The sequence below is a fragment of the Rhinopithecus bieti genome, unplaced genomic scaffold, assembly GCF_001698545.2.
Source record: "Rhinopithecus bieti isolate Rb0 unplaced genomic scaffold, ASM169854v2 scaffold_13014, whole genome shotgun sequence".
Classification (NCBI taxonomy): domain Eukaryota; kingdom Metazoa; phylum Chordata; class Mammalia; order Primates; family Cercopithecidae; genus Rhinopithecus; species Rhinopithecus bieti.
Window position 1 is genome coordinate 171,530 of NW_016807364.1, and position 21,828 is coordinate 193,357.

Consider the following 21,828-nt stretch of genomic DNA (forward strand, 5'->3'; position numbering starts at 1 on the left):
ATTTCTGTTTGCCCTCCTGGGAAAGCATGTATGTGGTGTGGGTGAGGGATGGGGGTGGCCAGGTGAGGACTAGTCCGTCCAGCTCTGTGGGCCCTGAACCTTCCAGCCGTGCAGGTGCTTCTAAGGGCAGGCAGGACAGTCTCTGAGAGGCCCATAGACCTGCCTAAACCCCAGCAAAGGCTGAGGCTTTGTGGAGGGTTGCCTTATGGAGAGTTAAAGCATTGCTGCGGATTGAGGCATACCTGAAGGCCAGGAAGGGACATGGCCTTGGAAGGAAGACTCAGCCTGGTTTGACACTCAGCCATGACCTGGCCATCTGAGTCAAGACCACTGGTCATTCTACAAGAGGCCTTTTAAAGAACTGTTAAATTAAATGAGATTGTTAGATTAAATGAGAAATGGGTGTCAATGTTCTTAGTAATAAAAGTGAACTTCAGGACAATAATGATGAAGAAGAATCCATAGCATCTCTGCTAGGGTTGGGGAGGGAGATGTCTGAGCCTTTGGGTGCTTGGGTGTTGCAGAATTGCTCTTGGACACAAACAAACTGCATTGGGCCCTTCCAGTCAGTGGCTGAGGTGGGGGCAAGCCTTGAGCTTGGGGAGGTCCTCAGCTGCCAGTCTCACCCTGAGTCCTCCAGCTCCAGGATGGGCCAGTGGTGGGCATGGGGTTGTGGACCAGACATCCTTAGCACAGGGCCAGGAAGCTACCACGTTGGCCTCAAGGAGCCCAGGCAGACAGGTGTACTGGCAGGTGTGCAGCAGGGCCAGCTGCCTCCCAGACCTGAGAGGCATCTAGCTTCCTGTCTCAGGCACCTGGCCCTCAGTTCCAGGAAGGTGGAGGAGGGGGTACTCTTCGAAATCAGAGTTCCAGAACAGGTTCCCCCTGTCTGAAGGAGAAACTGTTCCATGGTGCCTGCCACAGTTGCACGGCTGCCACCGACTTTCTCAGCAGATTCCACTGCAGTGCAAGGAGGTGAGGGGAGTGGTCAACCCTGATCGACCTGCAAGTGTGAGATCCACTCGACCTTATTCCCCAGGGGTGCACCCAGCAGTGGCACCAGGTTCCCAGAGGGACATCAGCAGCTGTCATGGCAGAAGGGGGAACTGGGTCCCAGAATCACCCACCTCCGGCTGTCCCCACCGCGAGGACCCAGCAGTCCGAGAACTTCGACGGCTAGCGCCCCCACCACGGGCTGGAAGATGATAGAGGGCCCAAGACTAATATTCACGACAGCCAGACCACGCTTATTGTTTAGAAGGAAGCTCCCTTTGTTCTTACTTTTTAACCAAAGAGAAGCGAAAACATTTTTTTTCCTGATCGCGTTTTCACCGACACCTGAGCCGACAAGCCAGCTCCTGGCCCCGGTCGCAGGACTCCTCGCTCTCTCCCTTCTCGGGCCCCTGTGGCTGTTGAAAGGCCCGCTGCAGGCTGGGGAGGGCGATCTGGGCCATGGGCCGTCTCCCCCGAGCCGGGCGGACAGACCGCGGAGGCAGGCCCCACAGGCGCCGCTTTCCTGAGCCCGGTTTTCTTGAGGAGCAAAGCTGTTCCAGCTGACCAGCGCGTCTGGGGGCCTAGACCCGGCTTCCGATTCCATTTAAAACGACCCCGCGCTCCTTCTCCGTCGCCTCCCCGGGGTTCCCACCCACCCCCACCCCACCCCCCCCGCCCAGGCCAGCCCAGCCCCGGCGGAGCCAAGCTGGGGGAGCTGTTCGAGAATTTCAATCCGAGAGGAGCCGGCTGGATCGGAGCCCGTCGCCCCGGCGGGGAAGGGACTGGGGGCCTGCCGAGTGGCAGGTGGGGGATGGGTGTTCCCCGCCGCGGGAAATGAGAAGGCACTGGGCCTGGAGCGGCCTCCACCTCACCTGCTATCACCCCTTCTCCGCTGTTACGGGATTGCCCAGGCTTAATGGGGTTGTGCAAGGCTTCACTTGCTCTCGGAATTTACCTTCCTTCTCGAGCTGTGCCGCGAATAACCTTCACGATACAATGATAATGACGTTATTAAATACTCCCCCCACACTCACCACCCAAAAAACCAAAGCAGTGCTCTTATCCAGTCCTCTTTTTTTGTCTTCTTTCCTTTAAAAACCCAACCACTCTTAATGTGACGTTGATGAAAGGATGCTTTTGGAAGAAGTGACATTTGGTTAAAACGTTTTCCCCCTAATGCGCCGGCGGAAAGGGGCGGGAGTGGGGGTGGTTCCCTACGCTCCTAAGACTGGAGAAACAGTCAGCTTTGAAAGGGCGGGGCAGAAGTCCAGAGAGGGCTGGAGAAGGCTTTGGGCTGAGGGGATGTGTCCCTGAAGCTTCAGATCTGGAGCCCAAGGGAGGCAACCTCCCTCTGAAAAGCCTGTCCTCAGCTCCATCCAGCCCTCTCCCCGGGATGTAAAAGCCCTGCTCTGTTGGGCCCGACCCAGGAAGGAGACTAAGTAGCGCTCCTTGATCTCTCCTACTCGGCTTTCATCTCACCCAGAGGAAAAGAGGATCAAACAGAGGATTCTCATTGAATGCAGAGCTGGGGGTGGGGTGGGGAGCCAGGAGTCCCTCTGAGGACCCAGCCCCCAGGAGATGGGGGCAGCAGGCTGCCCGTGAGAAGGTGAAGTGCTCAAGGAGGAAAGGAGGGTGGGCACCACCACCAAGGCCCAGTGCTGGAGGACCCTATAGAGAGTAGGCAACCTTGGCAGCTCTAAGACAGATGCCCAGGGGGCTTGCCATTGACAGGAAAGAGAGCAAGCCAGGTGCTGCCTCAGGCTGTGGCTGCTCGTAGGGAGGACAGAGCATGACAGAATCCCTGAACAGCTCTTCAAGGCAGCAAAAGGTTCCAGGATTTGACTCCCCCACTCTCAATTGCTCCTCTCACATCTAAAACATTTCCCTGGATTTTGGGGCTAGCAGTGCTCAGCACACAGTGGCTTCAGGAGTCCCAAAGAGTGGAGATATATATGTGGACACCACCTTCTGGATCCCACTGCCTCTGTCCCCAGGCAAGATTAATGAGCATCTTAGACTGAAGGAGAAGTGGAAAGCCAGAGTGGAGAGAAAACTGTCTTTCTTTGGACCCCTTACTTCCTCTACCTTCCTTAACCCTATGGATAGGAAGATGGAGGAGAGAAGCAAAGAGGGAGAATAATACAGAAGGAGAAACAGGAGGAGAGAAAAGTAGGAGATAACAGACAAAAAGGTCATGGAAGAGGACTTACCTGTAAAAGCTGGGCGTTTGCTAGGGACATGGAAAGAAGGGAGGTGCTGGGCTGCCCTTTGCAGCTGGCTGCCTAGGGCTAGAAGCTCTTGGGGAGGAGGCGGAGAAAGGGAGATTGAGCATAGAAGGTGCCCACCTCCTGCCCTCAGCAATGTGGAGATAGACTTAGTCCACCCAACTGGCCCCAGCACACTTGCTTGGAGCTCAAAGTGTCAGTTTGTAGGAGTTCTATTCAAGCTTCTTCCCTGGGAGAGGAGCCAAGAGAGGCCTATGGCAGCCCCCAAATATCAAGTTCCACAACCCCTGCCCCCACCTCCTGCCCTTCATCAGAGCCCCTACTTACTTGCTGTTTTAGGGCATTTTCAGTGACTTCACTCTCTTCTACCTCAAACGCCATCCACTTTTGGAGACAGGGACCACTGCCCCTGGGCAGGGACTTGGGAGACGACCTTATGAGTCAAACTTCTATGAACCCCAACCTTTTTGTGCTCCGGGAGACTGAACCCCTGCCCAAAATACTGCAATGAAAGCTACTGCCTTCTCCCAGCTAGGGGCCTCTAGTACTGCCACAGCAGGGGCCGCATTTCCTGGGGCCTCTTCATTTGGAAAACCTCTTTCCAGGAGAATTCGTTGATTCTGAATGAATACCTTAAAATATGGGCAAGGAAAAAAAAAGACAACTCTTAGAACCTCTCCCCACCCAACATACCTGGAGTGCAGGCGAGGCCCAGGCAAACGGGAAACCGACTTCTTCTACGAATAGCCGTCTCAAGATGAAGCCAGGCTGTGGAAAACTTAAGGCCATCTAGATGGGAAGGAGGTATTTAAAAGAAATCAGCACACACTCTTACAGCAGCCAAGGTGGGTCTTTAAATTTAAGAAAAAAGTAAGGTATTTATTTCTTGCCCCTTGGGGAAGAAAAATAGCAAAGTTTAGTTCCCAGGAGTAAGGAGACAGAGGTGGGTAGGGAGAGGGAGGAGAAGAGAGGAAAAGATGGCCCAGCCTCAAGCTCTCCAGTCAACTTGGGGCGGGGGGATACATTTTTCCATAGCTTGTAAAAAGACTTTTCAGCCAGTTTGAGGTTAGCTGCCAGGGGCAGACAGTTGTAATAATGCCGACAGAATTGAGGCGTGTAAGCTGGGCTTCACACTTCTAAAATGCAGTTATGGATTCTTTCATCGGTGTTAGATCAAGGCACCAAGTTAAGAAAACAAAAATCAAAACAACAATAAAAGAAAAAAATCAAAAACGTATTTAATTACCGAGTCCCGCTGCCCCTGCGGAACTCGCCGCGCGCGTTAAGCTCTCTTTTCTTTCTGCGGAATTCCATTTGCATCCCCTCTGCCTGGGTGTCTCCCTCTCTCAGTGTGTGTGTCTTTCTGTCTGTTTTCACACTCTCCTCCCCATTCGAGCGAGGCCCACACCTGGCGCATCACTGCCGAGCCATTAGCTGCGGGTCTCCTTTCATCTTCTCTGTGGCAGACGTTTCTATTTATCCACTTGCGCTCGCCGAGTGGCGTCACCAGCGGTACTGTAATGACGATTGCAGCAGGAGGATGACAGCTTAGAAAGAAGAGGGCAATGGGGCTTCCTCCCAGAGGCGGTGCGGCACAGAGGAGCGCTCGCATCACAAGGTGACCCTAGCTCACCACCGCCACCGCCGCGGTCGCGGTACGGACCTCGCTCCAGCCGCTCTGCGCGGTCCCAGTAACCCGGCCTCTCTTTCTCCCTCCTGCAACCAAGATCCGTCCGGCCGCTGGAGACCCAGGGAGCCGGGGTTAGGAACTCACTTGGGGCTTTCCCCTCCCCTACCGGAGAGCCCCGGGATGGAGAGCCGAAAGGACATGGTTGTGTTTCTGGATGGGGGTCAGCTTGGCACTCTGGTTGGCAAGAGGGTCTCCAATTTGTCCGAAGCCGTGGGCAGCCCGCTGCCTGAGCCGCCCGAGAAGATGGTGCCCCGTGGTTGCCTGAGCCCTCGGGCCGTCCCTCCGGCCACCCGGGAGCGCGGCGGGGGAGGCCCGGAGGAGGAGCCGGTAGATGGACTCGCAGGCAGCGCGGCGGGGCCGGGCGCCGAGCCCCGGGTAGCCGGGGCGGCCATGCTTGGCCCGGGACCCCCGGCCCCCTCCGTCGACAGCCTCTCCGGCCAGGGGCAACCCAGTAGCTCGGACACCGAGTCGGATTTCTATGAAGAAATCGAGGTGAGCTGCACCCCGGACTGCGCCACCGGGAACGCCGAGTACCAGCACAGCAAAGGTAGCCACCGCGCCCCTCCGCTCCTCGGGCCTCCCATTGCGCCCACCCTTCACTTCGGCGCAGGCCAGGAGGAAGACACTCCCTTCCCCTAGGGCAGGATGGCTGGGGGGACCCACCTGAGCAACTCTCCCTGCTATCTGCTTTCTGGCGGGGGTCTCCTACTGTGTTCTGGCATTGGCGGGACTAAGGGTGACAGCAGTGCCTTGAGTGTGGGGTGGAGTGGGCGCGGATGCAAGTCCTGGACTTGGGGGATTCAAAGCTCACCCCAAGCCCCCAGTGTTTCAACTGCTCGGGGAATGCTTCAACTGCTAGGGGAAGACACTTTCTCCAGGCGAGGGCAAGATCAAACGACGGTCCGGGCAGTTTGTGGCTGGCGGGGTGTAAGAGGCATGGAGGCGCGGAAGCCAGGAGTCCATAAAGGACCGTAAAATTGCGGCCCACTTGGGCAGCCCGGGTGCTGCAGCCCTCCGACCAGTTTGCACGTCGGTCAGAGGTCTAAATTACCTTGTCACTTCCCGGGCTTGGCGGCGCCAGGTCGGAAATGGTCCCAATGGTCTAATTGCCTTTGGTCTCCGGTTGCATTTGAAAAGGCAGAGATCGGGTCCTCCCCCCTTCCCCTTTCCTTCCTAGTCCCGCTTCTCCACCCAAAGGAAAAGGAGCTGCAGGGGGCTGGAGCCCCACCCTTCTCAGAGGTAGGCCCAAACGGGGGCTGGTTTAACTGGAGAACCCCTCCCCACCAAAGGCTAATGGGAAGGGGGTGGATAGCTGGGAAGGGAGTTTCCCTCTGTGCCAACAATCCACCTCCCCAGACAGGGGTGGAAAACTGGGGGTGGGGGCGGAGAGGGGAGCCCACCAGCAGACACTCCTCCATAGAACTGCAGGAGTGGGTGGAAAGAGCCTTGGTGGGAAGAAAGACCACCCCCTGGCCTTGGCAGCCAACACCTTGTTGAATACCCCTTACTGTCTTATCACCAGTTTCACCCAGCCTCCTTCCCACAACCTGCCCTCAGAACAACCTGCACTTCACTCACATATACTAAGGTAATAAATAAGATACTCAACAAGCATTCTCACTCCAGCCCTGCAATACACGGAACCTAGTACACATTCCCACACCTGTTCTGGCAGCTTGGCACACAGAAGAGCAAAGAAACTCTCTGATTGCTCAGCATACTACAATGCACTTGACCCAGAGTTTACAACGCTCTAGCACAAAGGTGCATCTCAACTCATGTGCCTGTCAGAAGTGCACACCCTTGCCCACCCCTGCCAACGGGAGGCAGAAAGCTCTCCTATGCCCCAGGGCAGGTGGAAAGGGCGACTGGGAACCCCTGTATCCAGAATGCCTTAGAGGAAGGGAAGGCCTCCCCAAAGACCTCTACCTACCCAATCAAGGGCAGGCCCTTATCTTCCCTTCTTGGGTTCCCCAGAGGCCGCAGTACCCTAGCAGAAACAGTTATCGGAGTGGCTGGCAGGGTGTCCCTTCCCAAATCACCCTCCCACCTTAGGCCTACAGCCCCACTTCAGTGGCATTTGTGTGTCTGTGTCTGTCGCTGTGCAGGGTCCGGCTCCGAGGCGCTGGTCGGCAGTCCGAACGGAGGAAGCGAGACCTCCAAGAGCAACGGCGGCGGTGGCGGGGGCGGCTCGCAAGGCACCCTGGCGTGCAGCGCCAGTGACCAGATGCGTCGTTACCGCACCGCCTTCACCCGAGAGCAGATTGCGCGGCTGGAGAAGGAATTCTACCGGGAGAACTACGTATCCAGGCCGCGGAGATGCGAGCTGGCTGCCGCCCTAAACCTGCCGGAAACCACCATCAAGGTATGCTAGGTCCAGGCTGGGGAGGCGGATGTGCACCTACTTGGCGGGAAGTAAATACCAACTGCCCACTCCATAAACCGCAGGCCAGGAATCTGGCCTGGGGTCTCCCTGCTCAGCGCGAGCAGATTGACCCTCGTGACGGCTCCTAGGCAGGCATTCCTGCCATGTGGTTAACTCTGTCTCTTTCCTGGTTAAATAGACAGGGGGTGGGAGTAGGGGGAGGGTATAGAGTGCCTGTGCGGGTGACAAGGTAGTTTCTGGGGACACGCTGTCTGCGGCCGCAGACCAATTGAGTCCACGTCCTCTCACTGCTCCTCCCGTACACACACCGGCCTCTGGCACCCCGGGGCCTGGCCACCTGGGCAGAGGGAAGGAGGGAGCGGGCTGGATTCACTCCCCAAACCTCTCTGGAGGGATTCCAGCTCCAGGTGGTGGTGGTGGTGGTGGGGTCCGTCTCTACCCAGCTGGTGTCTGCTTTGACTCTTCCTGCCCTGAGAACACTGTCCCCGGAGCGGGACCAGACTTCTGGCCTCTGACTATCGGGCCGAGTCCAGGTGCCGAACCTGCCCCGCTCCTCTCCCCAGGTATGGTTCCAGAACCGGCGCATGAAGGACAAGCGGCAGCGCCTGGCCATGACGTGGCCGCACCCGGCGGACCCCGCCTTCTACACTTACATGATGAGCCATGCTGCAGCCGCGGGCGGCCTGCCCTACCCCTTCCCGTCTCACCTGCCCTTGCCCTACTACTCGCCTGTGGGCCTGGGCGCCGCATCCGCTGCCTCCGCCGCCGCCGCCTCGCCCTTCAGCGGCCCGCTGCGCCCGCTCGACACGTTCCGCGTGCTGTCGCAGCCCTACCCGCGGCCCGAACTGCTGTGCGCCTTCCGTCACCCGCCGCTCTATCCCGGGCCCGCGCACGGACTGGGCGCCTCGGCCGGCGGCCCTTGCTCCTGCCTCGCCTGTCACAGCGGCCCGGCCAACGGGCTGGCACCCCGGGCTGCCGCCGCCTCGGACTTCACCTGTGCCTCCACCTCCCGCTCGGACTCCTTCCTCACCTTCGCGCCCTCGGTGCTCAGCAAGGCCTCCTCCGTCGCGCTGGACCAGAGGGAGGAGGTGCCCCTCACTAGATAAGGGGCCTCCGGCCGGCTGCCGGCTCCAGGACGCCCGTGGGGTCACCCCCATCCCCGGGACTCAGCCTCTCGCTCCTCGCCTCTAGGAAGCCAAGGGGGAAAAGAGAGGGCGGAAAAGGACCAGCGGGATGCGGCCGCGAGAATTGGAAAGCCTAGGAAGTGGCCGTGGCTGGCGCGTTTGGGGCGCAGGAGTGGGGATAAGGAAGCAGAGGTTGAGAGACCTTCCTCCGGGGCGGCCTCCGGACCCACCGCCCCCTATCAGGGTCGAGGCTGTAGCTCCAAAGCTAAACAAAACTTAGCAGCAACAGCAATCAATATCCGGCCCCTCGGCCCATCACCCTCCATCTCACACTCCCTTCTCACCGGGCCCCCTCTCCCCAGCCAAGACCCAAGCACTGGAAAGGGAAATTGCTGTCTGTCTGAACAAAATGCTGTGTATGCAGAGCAGGTAGAGATTAATCTTTGCCAGCCTTTCCAAGGCATGACAAGGGGCTGGTGGATGGCAACATACCAGTCATTTGGAGGAGAGAGTGAGGGATTATTTACTGCTGGGGAGAATCCGGCCCCTTGGCATGGAACCTGGAGCCTCGACTACACAGCATCTTCTGGGTCTGGCGTCTGCCAGCACCAGATCTCCTTCCTCATTCCCAGCTTTGTGACACCTCTCAACTTGCGGCTCCATCTCTCCCTGCCCCCACTTTTTTGTTGGCCAGGGAGGCTGCAGATGCCCCAGGAGCCCTTTGCCGCTTCTATGAGGCCAAGCCTTTTTTCCCTGGGCCCAGCACACACCCTGATTAGCAAGTGATGTGTGCGAGGAGGGTTTATGAATGTTGAATGTGTAATAATGATCAACACGGAGCTGGCCACTGAGCCCAGAGCTGGAGCTGTTAACAAGGCGCCCAGGGAAGAGCTTAGGGAGTGAGAACTTCACCTCCCTCTCTCAGTATCTGGCGGTAAATTGTAGGCAATTTTCATCCTTTGCTTGTTCACCTTCACTTCACCAGGAGTTTTCTGGCCCTACCCTTTGCATTGGGCATTTTACAACTTTTTCTCATTTTCTTCCCAAGCTACCACTGGAGCTTGACTTTCAGATACCAGTGGGAGCCTTCTGCCCCTTCTGGGGACCCTGTCTGTACCCTCCACCAGGGTTTGTTTAGAGCCACTCCCAAATCCTCACTCCCACACTCATCCTTGCAGCCAGTTTTTGAGGAAGAAGAGAACGTGTACACCCAATGCAAGCTTCACCCTGACTGAGAGGGAGTGATTCTTCTTGTAGGGAATGAATTTGGTTTGGTTTGGGGTTTTCCTTTGAAGCCCAAAGAACTTGCTGTTATGATTCGTTAACCGTATTGCAATAAAAGCTGGACATAATTCTCACTTTAGCATTTTAGTTTTTGTGGCAGCAAGCAGCTCTTAATTGACTTTTTAAATTGCTAGTTCAGCCACCATGGGTTTCAGTAGGAAAGGAACCAAAAGATGGACCCACAGAGTCTTCCAAGCCTCTGTCATTGGTAGGCTCCAAACAGACATTGCATGGAGGTGGAGAAGGCAGGCTCCAAGCTGCCCTGGGGTGCATGTTTCCTTAATTTTGGGTATGTGGGGAGCCTTTCCTGCGTAAAGTGGCAGCTGAATGATGCCAGGGGCCCACCCCTGTGGTTTCTTCTCCAGTTGTTCCAATCCTTTGAGCAACTGAAAGGGGACCCAGGTTGTGGTCTCTGAGCAACCTGCCTCCACCCCAGCCCAAAGGAAGGTGAGTGGGGCAGTGGCAGTGCAGCCTGAGTACTGCAGAGAGCTGAGTTCTGGTCAAGCTGGGTCCACACTTGAGGGTGGAGGACAGCAGGGAGCAAGGCTTCTTGGTTGGGATCATCTTGGTCTGAATTGTCCTCAGACTGGAAGTCATCTTGAGGGTGGGATTCTGAGGGATTAGGACAAGAGGAAAGGCAGTGCTCAGAAGCTACCTTCCAGCCCCCACCTGCACCCCCCAAAGGAGGGCCAAATGTGGCTGGGTGTGAAGTTCCACCCAAACAGGGGAGAGATGAGAGCCTTCTGGGAGTCCAGGAGGCTCTGGATTGCATAGACACGAGGGGTCCTCTGCCACTATATCTGCCAGCACATAGAGACTCCTCAAATGCCCTCCTCCCTCCTTGGGTTCCACAGCAAATCCTCCTGCACACAGTATCTGGTGCCCTCCCAAGCAAATTGTGCCCTGAGGTTTCCAGCACCCCCTCCCCTGCAGCCAAAAGCTCCTGAGTGCCAAATCCCGGTAAATTTTGCGTTGCTCCACGTTGGGCAGAGATTGCTTGCGACAGGTAAATGGGCTGCGGGTTGCCTTAATGCCAGGCGTATTTTCAGTTAATAGGGAGGGAAAATGAGGTGTCTGCAGCGATATTGGAAAGTACAAGATCAATGATCCGGCTTCGTGTCCAATCAGCAGCCTTTAATTGACTGTATTTTCTGGGTAATTGAGCCTCTCTTCCTCCAAATTGAAGTGGAAGATATAACAATACATCTTGCCAGGAGGAATTTCTCATTACTTCATAATGAAATTTCCCTTTTGCCAAGGTTTGCGGTTTGGCACTAGGCAAACCTTCTCCCTCCCCCTCCCCCCCCAACATTCTTAGCCCACTTGCATCAGGCAACCCCATCTGGCATGACACGTTCCATTTGAGTGGTAGCAGGGAGGAAGTGGGAGTTGACTTGAAAAAGGTACTACCCCTTCACAATCACAACCTCCTTATCTGTAAAACAGAAGGCTAGACCAGGACCTACCATGATGTTGTTTTCGTTTTTCAACTTTCTCAGTGTTGGCTTTGCCTCATCTCGGTTCCATTTTGCAGGTGGGAAAATAGAAACTCCAGGTCTACACAGCTATTAGTGGCCGATGTAGCTATGAGCTCCTGGCTCCCACTTCCTCTTCTCTCACCCTGTTTTGGGGCACAGATTCTGAGGTAACCCCCAGTGAAACCTGACACCTCACTCCCGACTCATGCTTTCCTAGGGCTCTTCAATTCCAGCTGGCCGGCAGGGCCTGGGAGCGTGGTCCAGCGCCCAGCCCAGATTCGTCCAGCTGGGCAAGGCTGGCCACCCCGCAGCCCGAGTGCGCACCGGCCCCTGGCAATTGCTGGCTTGTTAGCATGTGATTGATTGCCTTATTAAAGCGTGTTCTTGTAAGTGTGACCAAACTGATTGCATTGCATATGTTTGGGATAATGCTCATTTTAAACAACAGGATAAAGAGGATGAGCTCCGCAGAGCCTTGAAGACAAAATGATTCTGGCCAGCAGCTCCCTAACTCTGGCATTAAATTCCTCAGTTACATAGCAAATCACTACTTGGTTTCTGCATCCTTGTCCCTATTTTTTTTTATCCTACAGTTTGATCCTGTTGTCCAATGTGGCATGCCCCTGAATGGTTTCTTTAGTGATTATGTCCACTCCACCTTCCTAGGTTTGAAACTAGGACCCGCACTCTCCAGACATGCAGTCCCTCTCCCTCGACTAGGGATTGAGGGAGAAGAGATTCAGAATGAATCTCTTTGCCCTAGGCCTTCCGGGGGGACATGGTATTAGACAGTCACCCCCAAATGGGACTCAGGTCCTCACAGTAAGTCGAGTGTCCCCCCACATCCCCAACCCCAGCCCTTTCACTAAAGTTTAAAAGATTCTTTTGTTTCTCAGGCTTCTCCCGCTTGGTTGCTTCCATTATTCCCCAACTGAGGAAACACCAGCCGCCATATGTCCGCCGGAGAATGAACGTGAGTGTCGCGGTGGACCGTTGCTGCCAAAGGTGTCCAGACGGATGGCATTCTCAAAGTAGGGATCTTAGCATCCTCTCCATACACCATCACCCCAGATAGGTAGAGGAAAGAGTAGGAGTAGGGGTACAGATAGGAGAGAAAGGAGGTTGAGGCCACAAAATTGGCATTTCTCTAATTACCAACCCCCTCCTCCGCCATCCTGCCACCATTTGTTATGGCAAAGTTCTCTTTCTGTGCCCCTTCCCTAACAAAGAAATCCTCAGTCAGCCTCCACCTACTCCTTTTGATTTGCAGGAAGCCAAACTGCTTGCAGATTGAGCTTCCTAAGGGACACCTTTGGGATATGTTGGAATTCCGATTTGTTCAAGATGATGACGGTCATCAGTACAAATCAGAAACAATGCCACTCTTCAGGGTGTCATTTGTAAGAGCAATCACACGGATTCGTTTGCAAAACCCAGCTAAACTGCATCTGGATAAGTGACTAGATCCAAACGACAAATTTCTTCCATCACTCAGCTCCTCCCAAGCTCTGCGGGGGCAGCAGAGAAGACTGTTTTAGGGTGAAACTAAGGCTCAGCTCACCATTTGTGCCAGTTTGAGGGACCCTGGAAATGTTGACTCTGAGAAAAAGTCAAAACAAAACAAAACCCAATCACAAAACACATTCTACTGTCTACAAAGCAAACAGAAACACAAAGTCGTTTCCAAAATCACCTTCTCAGCAAATAAATGTGTGATATTCTGAGCAGGAGCAGGAGAGGGAGAAAGATTGCCACTTAAAAAAAACATGAAAGCATTAAGTAATTATTTAAAACAAGGCTGTTTAGAAAAATATTTGTATTTATTGCAGCTGCTCAATTGGCCTCGTTAAAGCCGGCAAGCATTTAAATTGTGTTACAATCTCATTTAAATCCCGCTCCGTTCCAGCAGGCTGAAGAGCTTGAGTAGACCAATCACTTCATAATGATGATGAATGAGAAATTAATTCAGATACAAGCAAGACAATTTAGGCCTTCATCTGTTTAAATAGCCTTCCAATATTATTCGCTATCGCGGGTCACAGATTGAATCAATTGTCCAATCTTGTGAAAGTCATATCCTTGCATCTTCATCGAGATTATTTATAGCGCAGTGAGCGCTGCTGAAAGGTATACGCTGTTAACAGGGACAATTACTTAAAGGGAAGCGTTTATAAAATGGAAAACAAATGCCGGGGTTGGTAACAAATGGGATCAAAAGCAGCCATTCCAATCTGTCTTCCCGAGGGAAAGGAGCGGGCGCGGCCCTGTAGGATTAGGGGCACTTCTGGCCTCCCCAAGGCCCAGGTGAGGCCGAGGGTCCCCGGCGCACCAGCCTGCGCGGTGGCTGTGGCTGCGGTGGCTACTCGGGCCGGGCCTCGCTCTCGCCAGCTTCAGGTTCCCGCCTCCCCGGCGCAGGCAGCGGCCGCGTGTGGCCCGGGCTGGGCAAGCTGAGGAACAGCGATCCCCGGACGCTCACCGCATGGACGTCCCAGTTTGTGCCCGGGTCTCCGTCCCTCCCTGTAAGGGGCTTAGGCCCCCTGGCCTGGGTCTGACCCACAGGGCGCTGAGGCCTTTGTAGCTGAAGTCGGGAGGCCTCGTTGCGCGCGCAGCACAAGTTGCTGGTAAATTCTGGACTCTGGAGGCTCGGCCTTCCTTCTAAGACGATAGCAGGGAAAGCACCTCGTTTCCACAGCTCCCCCGATCCCCGCCGCTTGCCATTTGGGGACGTGAAGCGCGCCCCGGTCGCTTCAGGTCCCTCTGGGCCAGAGCCCCTTCCATGGCCGGCTCGTCTGGGGGCCTTTGGGCCTGTGAGCAGCAGCGTCTAGTTCCCCCAGAGAAGAACCCTTTCCTTCCTCCACCGAAGCGTCCCTTTCTGCATCCTGAAATAACCCCTCCTGGGTGAGGCCAGTTCCCCTCCGTCGCCCTCCTCCTACAGGCGTCCGGGAACCTCGTGAGGACCCCGTGCAGTTGAGTCCAGGCGACAGGTGCCTCCCCAGGTGTCTACTTGCCCTCCCTCAACCTATTAAGGGAAAGACCAGAACGAAGTGCGCGGGAGGTGCGTTTGTTTCTCCCGAAACCGGCGCTCTTGGGTAAAACCGTGTGCCGCGTCTACGCGGGCTCTGTTAGTGTGCGTGTCCCAGAAGAGGGGGCCTTCTAGGCGGCGCTCTTTGGAGAAGTAAGTGAGGTGAACTCAGAACAGAGAAGCGGGAACGATCGTTTGATGTGCCGAGCCGGAAAAAGAGAGGAGAGGGAGAGGCTCCCAGCGAGCGCTGAGACAGAGAAGCCCACGCGGCGCAGCACGCGCCCTACTCCTGCCCGCGTAGAGATGTGTGCGTGTTTTTTCCTCTGTATTTCTGTGTTTGAAACAAAAGCCCAACTAACGGGTTCCTGGCGCCCTGAGAGGACTCACTCCGGGGAGCGACTTTGATGTATTGCTGTCCAATTAGTGTCTTTAATTGGTGTCCTCGGGGACAGGCAGGCCCGGAGCTGGGACAGAGCCTCCTCTCGCCTCTCCTGCACACTGGAAAGGTAAAATTTATAACGCACTGTAGCCACCCCTTGGGAGAGCGAGCGAGAATGGGAGGCAGGGAAGAAAGGGAGAGATGTAGCTCTGTTTGCAGAGGATGGAGCCTCCACCCCCGGGGGTCGTGGGGAAGGGCCCAGATCACCGGGTTCGACTCAGTTTTCTGTGTAAGAGGGTTCGGGGCAGCTGAGTCGCTGACGACTATGAATTTGCTTGCAGAAAGGCTAAGGGAGCTCTCATTGTCTGTACAAACCCACCCCATGTGGTCTACCATCTCGTTAATAATGGCTGTTTGTTAACAAGGATGCGGAGGTTAAATAATCCTGGTGGAAGATTAAACACGTCTCATCAAGGCACTTGGAAGCCGCTGGGTGCAGAGACCTGCGCTGGAGCTGTCTGGCTCTCTGGAGCCTGGAGGAAGGTGGGAGCACAGCCTGCAAGGAGCCCTGGGGTAGAGGAGGAGGGAAGGTCTGGGCGCCCTCTTTAGGGTGTCCTGCTATGCCAGGACAGGTCCAACTCCTCCACATGTCAAACAGAAAATCCACATAGAAGCCAGCCCCAGTGAGGTGTGGAGGTCAAACCCTCTGAGTAGTTGGCTGGAGGGCAGACATGGAGCATCTGGGGTCTGAACCAAAGGCCCCCTTTTGAGGAGGGTTGGCCATCCCCTGCCTCCCAGTCCTCACATGTCATGCATCTGGCACTTTGTGCCTACATGTGATCAGCATTGGATTAGAAGACAGAAGATGTGGCTTCTAGTTTGGGTTCTGCCCCTAAATCGCTGTGGAATTTTTATTACATTATTCTCCCAGCTTCATTTTTCTACTGTGTAAGAGAGACAGGAGATGGGGCTTGATGTAGATGATGCATAGCATTTCTTCTTTTCTCCAGCTTCCCACCAGAGTTAGAGAACTGAACACCTTATAAGATGCTCTGTCTCCCCCAAACCTTGCAGGATGCAGTCAAAGAGAATTTTATTTAGCAAATATCTGAGGGCTTACTCTGTGCAAGTCATGGTGCAGTATGTATTTTTTAACTGAGAGCAGAATATCAGTTCATATTCCCCTGTTATTCTCAAATATAACGTTTTATAACAAAAGATGAAAGAGAAAGAACTTCAAAGATAATAGAATAGGATGGGTATGTATGTACAGGGTAGAGAAACTATAGAGGGAAAGGTAAGGGCGTTGACAAAAGCTGTGAAGAACTTGTTGAACTGGCAAGGAAATCAGTGGATAAGTACTGCAGAAATAGCTCCTTAACAGAGATACTATGTAGGAGAGTAGAGAGAAGGTCCCCTCCTGAATCCTGGTGATTTGGCAGTGAACAAAAGGTAAGGGTTGCAGAATTTGACTAGAAGGCCCAAGTCTCATGCATCTAATATTGCCAATTTTTGGTTTATATATTGTTTCAGTAGTTGGAATCTCTCTCTCTCTTTCTTTTGAGATGGGGTCTTGCTCCGTTGCTCAGGCTGGAGTGCAGTGGCCCCATCAGGGCTCACTGCAGCCTTAAACTCCCAGGCTCAAGTGATCCTCTCATCTCAGTCTCCTGAGTAGCAAGGGCCACAGGTATGTGCCACCATGCCTGGCTAATTTTTTTTTTTGGTTGGTGGGTAGAGATGGGGTCTTGCTGTGTTACGCAGGCTGGTCTCAAACTCGTGGGCTCAATGAACCCTCCCACCTTGGTGTCCCAAAGTGTTGAGATTACAGGAATGAGCCAGGTGCCCGGCCTAGGAAGTTTACTCTTTAGCTGATTTTGAAACATTACTTTCTGAATCCATCAATCAGGAAACTCAGCTGCTAGGCTGGGACTTTTCAAGCTTCTGGGTGATGGGCATCTAGCCTCAAGGAAGGCAGTGCTGCTTAACTCACTAACCCATGTCTCAGTTTCCGTGAGTCAGGAATCTAGTGAGCTTAGCTGTGTGTTCCTGGCTCCAGGCTATTCCACTGGGGTTGTGGTCTTATCTAAAGATTCAACTGGGTGAGGATATGTTCTGGGCTCACTCATGGGGTTGTTGGCAGGATTCAGTTCCTTGCTGGTGGGCTATTTGGCTGAAGGCCTCAGTTCCTTGGTGGTGGTTGGCCAGAGGTTTCTCTTTATTCCTTACCATATGAGCCTCTCCATACGGTAGCTTATAAAGTGGCAGCTGTCTTTCCTCAGACTGAATAAGCAAGAGAGAGAGTGGTGAGGGGAGAAAGCATCCAAGACGGAAGCTACAGTCTTTTGGTTACCTAATCTTGGAAGTGACTTTCCATCACTGTGCTGTATTATATTTGTTAGAAGTGAGTCAGTAGATCCAGCCCACACTCAAGGAAAGGGGATTACAGAAGGCATCAAATCCAGGAGGCAGGGATCACTGGAGGCTGTCTTAGAAACTGCTGCCCACAGGCCCTCTTTTATATAATAGCTCTGAGGCTTATATGGTTTTATATTTATGAAGAGCTTAGGACAGCACCTGTTTGCTCTGATCATCAGCGTGATCCCTCTGATCCAATGAAGCACCCATTTCTTCATCTAGACCCTCCTATGTCAACAGTTCTCATTTTTTCCTGCAATGCCCTGTAAAAGAGTGTAGGAAAGGCAAGACAGTAACCGTTGCAAGGAAAGAGGCTGAGGAAGCAGAATAGAAAGGGGATAGCATGGGAGATCCTGAAAACTCTGGGGAGGGTGCCTAGAGACAAAAGGGAAAGTAGGAGACCCTTGTCTCCCGTAGTGGGCTTTACACCCCCTTTTTTTTTTTGAGACAATGACTTTCTCTGTCACCCAGCACCCACGCTGAAGTACAGTGGTGTGATCTCCAATCACTGAAACCTTCACCTTCAGAGCTCAAGCAATCCTCCTGTCTCAGCCTCCTAAGTAGCTGGGACTACAGGCATGTGCCACCACACTCAACTAGTTTATATATATATATAGTATGTATATATAAATATTGGTAGAGACCAGGTTTTGCCATGTTGCCCAGGCTGGTCTTGAACTCCTAGGCTCAAGTGATTTGCCTGCCTCAGCCTCCCAAAGTGCTGGGACTACAAGCATAAGCCACTGTGCCCGGCCAGCTTTACTCTGTTTAGAGTATTTCCACATACGTGACCATATTGATTCTCACCACAGCTATGTGAAATAAAAATTGTTATTTCTACTTTAGAGATAAAGGGGAGGCTGGGCGCGGTGGCTCACGCCTGTAATCCCAGCACTTTGGGAGGCTGAGGTGGGCAGATCACCTGAGGTTGGGAGTTTGAGACCAGCCTGACCAACATGGAGAAACCCTGTTTCTATTAAAAATACAAAATTAGCCGGGTGTGGTGGCGCATGCCTGTAATCCCAGCTACTCGGGAGGCTGAAGCAGGAGAATTGCTTGAACCCGGGAGGCGGAGGTTGCAGTGAGCCAAGATTGTGCCATTGCACTCCAGCCTGGGCAACGAGAGTGAAACTCCATCTCAAAAAAAAAAAAAAAAAAAAAAATAGAGATAAAGGGGAAAGCCCAGAAAGGTCACACAGCTAGTAAGCAGGGAATCGAAGACTCCAGTCCAGGCTGTCTTCCCCTATGCCCTTGAATCTTTCTGTTGCAGTCTGACTTCGCTGCCCAACTTCTTTCCCATGAAGTTATAGCTTCAGCTGGAGTCATGGAAAGCCATATGGCATGAATATAATGCTGTGGGGGTGACATGTCAGATACTGGGTTAGGTCTTCTAGCCCTGCCTGGCCCAGCAAGTAAAATCAACTTGGCTAAAAGCTGACTCAAAAATGGGAAACCAGGGCCAGACATGATGGCTCATGCCTGTGATCCCAGCACTTTGGGAGGTTGAGGTGGGGGGATCCCTTAAGCTCAGGAGATCAAAGCCAGCCTGGGCAACATAGTGAGACCTAATTTCTACTGAAAATAAAAATAAAAAAAAATAAGTCAAGCATGGTAGCATGTGCCTTTAGTTAAAACTGCTAAGGAAGCTGAGGTGGGAGGATTGCTTGAACCTAGGAAGTCAAGGCTGCATTCCAGCCTGAGCGACAAGGCACAGCATCTAAAGGGACTGATTCCATAAGCTTTCAGTACAGGGTTTCTCAATTAGGAAGGTGGAGCTGTGGAGCCCAGCAGCAAAAGGCACAGAAGCTGATGATACGTTATTACCCAGAAGTCTGAGGTGAAGGGAAAAGCTGTGGGACTGGCAAGAGAAGCTGGTACAAGGAGAGTAAGTAAATAAGGCTCCTGGGACTACAAGTGTGCATCACCAAGCCTGGCTAATTTTTAACATTTATAGTAGAGACAAGGTCTCACTATGTTGCCCAGGCTGGTCTCCAACTCCTGGCCTCAAGTGATTCTCCTGCTTTGGCCTCCCAAAGTGCTGGGATTATAGCATAAGCCACCACCACCACTCAGAATGGATGGAACTGAAGAAGCTACCCTGTACCTGGAGGAAGCCATGATTGAGCAAAGCAGAATGACACAAAGCAGCGCAGGTCCCTGATGCTGTGGAACCCCCTGGACCCACCTACCTTTGGGCTTCCTTTACATGAGAAAGAACTATCTTAATTGAGCCACTCTTATTTTGTATTTTCTGTCCCATGGAGTAGAAACTAATTCTAATTAATACAGTATTTAAGACTAAGTAGGCCAAATGTGAGCAGGAGACATTTTTGAATATTGATTGCACAAGGAGACAGGACTTGGGAGATGTGACCGCTGGCACCCAGATTCACATCTGGTTGATAGTGAAGACAGGAGGTGTTGCTTATGGTACTGGAGCTTGAAGTTAAACTTGCAGGATGAGGAGGGTAGCATGAGTAGAACCTAGGTTTGGGGGTAAGAGGCTAGTTTAAATTCTTGTTTTGTTGCTTACTGGCTGAGTGATCCGGTGAACTGTTGAATCCCTTGAGCTTCAGTTTGTTTATCCGAGGGGTGGTGGTTATGATTAAATGAGATAATAAACACAAAGCATTTTAATTCCCTTCTGTCTTCTTTGTTCTTTTTCTTGCTCTTTACCCCTAATCCTAACTTCCATTTACCCCCTGGACTGAGAGTATGACTTAATTCCCAGTCTCACCTTCTCTATGAAGGGAAATAGAGGCCACTTATGTAAATTCTGCCTGTTGGAATTTGCCACAGAACGTGGTGGTGACAAACTTAGCCATGGAAGGCTCAGTGTTGGCTCCATGTTAGAATCACTTGGGCTAATTTTTACAACAGACTCTGCCCTAAATCAATTGAAGTCTTGACATGGGCAGTCTGAACATCAGTCTTTTTCCAAGCTCCCCCAGGTGATCCTGATGCACAGTGAAAATTGAGAACTGCTGGAGAAGGGAAAGAAGAGGCATGCCCTAGCACCTGGTGGATACTCAGTAATGCAATGAATTGTAATTGACTTGAGATTGAGATTCATAGGGAAAGGATCTGGGTCTCCTTATTTTCTTTAAATACACATGGTCCACTCAGATTATTTATTGACTAACCCAAGTTTTAGTAGTTTAGAGATACTGCATAACTGGAGGAACTCTGACATTTTAGAGCCAGGAACAATGTTCAGGATTGTTTAGCAGGCCAGGCACGGTGGCTTATGCCTGTAATCCCAGAACTTTGGGAAGTCGAGGTGGGTGGATCACCTGAGGTCAGGAGTTCGAGACCTGCCTGCCCAACATGGCAAAACCCCGTCTCTACTAAAAATACAAAAATTAGCTGGGTGTGGTGGCACGCACCTGTAATCCCAGCTACTTGGGAGGCTGAGGCAGGAGAATCGCTTGAACCTGGGAGGCGGAGGTTACAGTGAACTGAGAATGTGCCATTGCACTCCAGCCTGGGCAATAAGAGCGAAAAACTGTCTCAAACAAACAGACAAACAAACAAAATAACCAATTAGCCAATCTACTTCACTTTATTGGTCTTTCAGTTTTCTGTGAGTAAAATGAAACTTTTGTGGCTACAGTGGATTTAGAGAAGATACAGGATGTGACACAGGAAATACGCAAGTTCTATTCATCTTATTTTGATGGAGAGGAGAGGCTGGGTGCCCTACATGCCTTTTGTATTTAACTTGGGCTGCAATAATGTGTCCAGATCCAAAGGCCAAAGCTGCATTTTTTTTTGAGACAGGGCCTCACTCTGTCCACCAAGTTGGAGTGCGGTGTTGTGATCAAAGCTGACTGCAGCCTTGGCATCCTGGGCTCAAGAGATCCTTCTACCTCAGCCTCCCACCTCAACCTCCCCAGCAGCTGGGACTACAGGTGCATGCCACCACGTCCAGTTATTATTACTATTTTTTCTTTCTTTTTTTCTTTCTTTTTTTTTGGTAGCAATGGGGTCTTGCTGTGTTCTCTAGGCTAGTCTTAAATTCCTTGGCTCAGGTGAACAATCTTCCCACCTCGGCCTCCCAAAGTGGTGGCCCCAAAGCTGCATTTCTTAATGGCCAGTCTAGGAACTTCAGTGGAAGTGGACATTTCAGTTGTACATCTCTAGGGTCAGCAACTGAAGTTAGTGAAATGCAAATATTGAGAAAAACAGGGCAATCGGGCATACTTCCACCGAGATGTTACCCCTCTAAACTATCAGGAAGGAAGTGCAAAGGAGGAATTGCAAGCTCAGGTTGCAGACTCCCGAAGATAAACTTGCATGTTGACTTAAGTGTGCCTTAGGGGAAAAAACGTTTAGAGAGCCCCGCCAGTTTCTTATCTAGACGGCCAGAACTGGCCAGGTGCCTTTGGGAATTAGGATTAAGATCAGAGATAGTCTTTGGGGATAGTGGTGACTGTGGAAGAAATATGTACAAAAATAGTCCGGCAGTTCCAAAGAGAATTTTTTAAATTCCAGGAAAGTGCTCTTAGCACTGACTGAATAGGTCTGCTGCTATCATGATATCCCTGCAAAAGAGCCAATAATTCTACTTCCTGCAGAGAAAAAAGGTCATTTTATTTTTTTGAAGAAATAGATTTAATTCAATGCATACATAGTAATTCTTGAACTAAGAGAGCCATCTTGATAAGGATGTCTTCTCCGTGATGCCATAGGCAGAGGCTTGTATTAGTTGAGAGGTCTGCATTAGATCAAAGGAGATATAAAGGGAAGAGAAGAAAGAAAGGGAGAGTTGAATATAACCACAAATCTTGGTAAATCACTCAAGTTTCTTTTTTTTTTTTTTTTTTTTTTTT

At 52.4% G+C, this 21,828-nt stretch overlaps 1 protein-coding gene and 2 long non-coding RNA genes across 7 annotated transcripts in view; 1 reads left to right on the forward strand and 2 right to left on the reverse strand.

Moving 5' to 3' along the window:
* Positions 1-9,379, forward strand: part of EVX1 (even-skipped homeobox 1) — a 31,493-nt gene extending 22,114 nt beyond the window's left edge. The window contains exons 1-4 of one of the 5 annotated variants that reach the window (XM_017881449.1): positions 4,542-5,400; positions 6,441-6,496; positions 7,017-7,273; positions 7,858-9,379. In XM_017881449.1, coding sequence (XP_017736938.1) covers positions 7,136-7,273; positions 7,858-8,400 — 681 coding nt within the window. In that variant the 5' untranslated portion in view covers positions 4,542-5,400; positions 6,441-6,496; positions 7,017-7,135 and the 3' untranslated portion in view covers positions 8,401-9,379. Of the gene's footprint in view, positions 1-4,541; positions 5,456-6,078; positions 6,148-6,440; positions 6,497-7,016; positions 7,274-7,857 lie in introns of those variants that run through there. The other 4 variants (XM_017881444.1, XM_017881446.1, XM_017881448.1 and 1 more) reach the window with 4 other exon arrangements.
* Positions 3,545-9,179, reverse strand: LOC108535432 (uncharacterized). The gene is made up of 3 exons (XR_001887226.1): positions 8,911-9,179; positions 3,912-4,007; positions 3,545-3,638 (listed from the first exon to the last, which is right to left on the reverse strand). It is a non-coding gene; the product is annotated as an uncharacterized LOC108535432 (long non-coding RNA).
* Positions 9,380-21,649: 12,270 nt separating the features above from the next.
* Positions 21,650-21,828, reverse strand: part of LOC108535436 (uncharacterized) — a 31,354-nt gene continuing 31,175 nt past the window's right edge. Inside the window, exon 3 of the long non-coding RNA XR_001887228.1 lies at positions 21,650-21,713. This is a non-coding gene — a long non-coding RNA (uncharacterized LOC108535436). The remainder of the gene's footprint in view (positions 21,714-21,828) is intronic.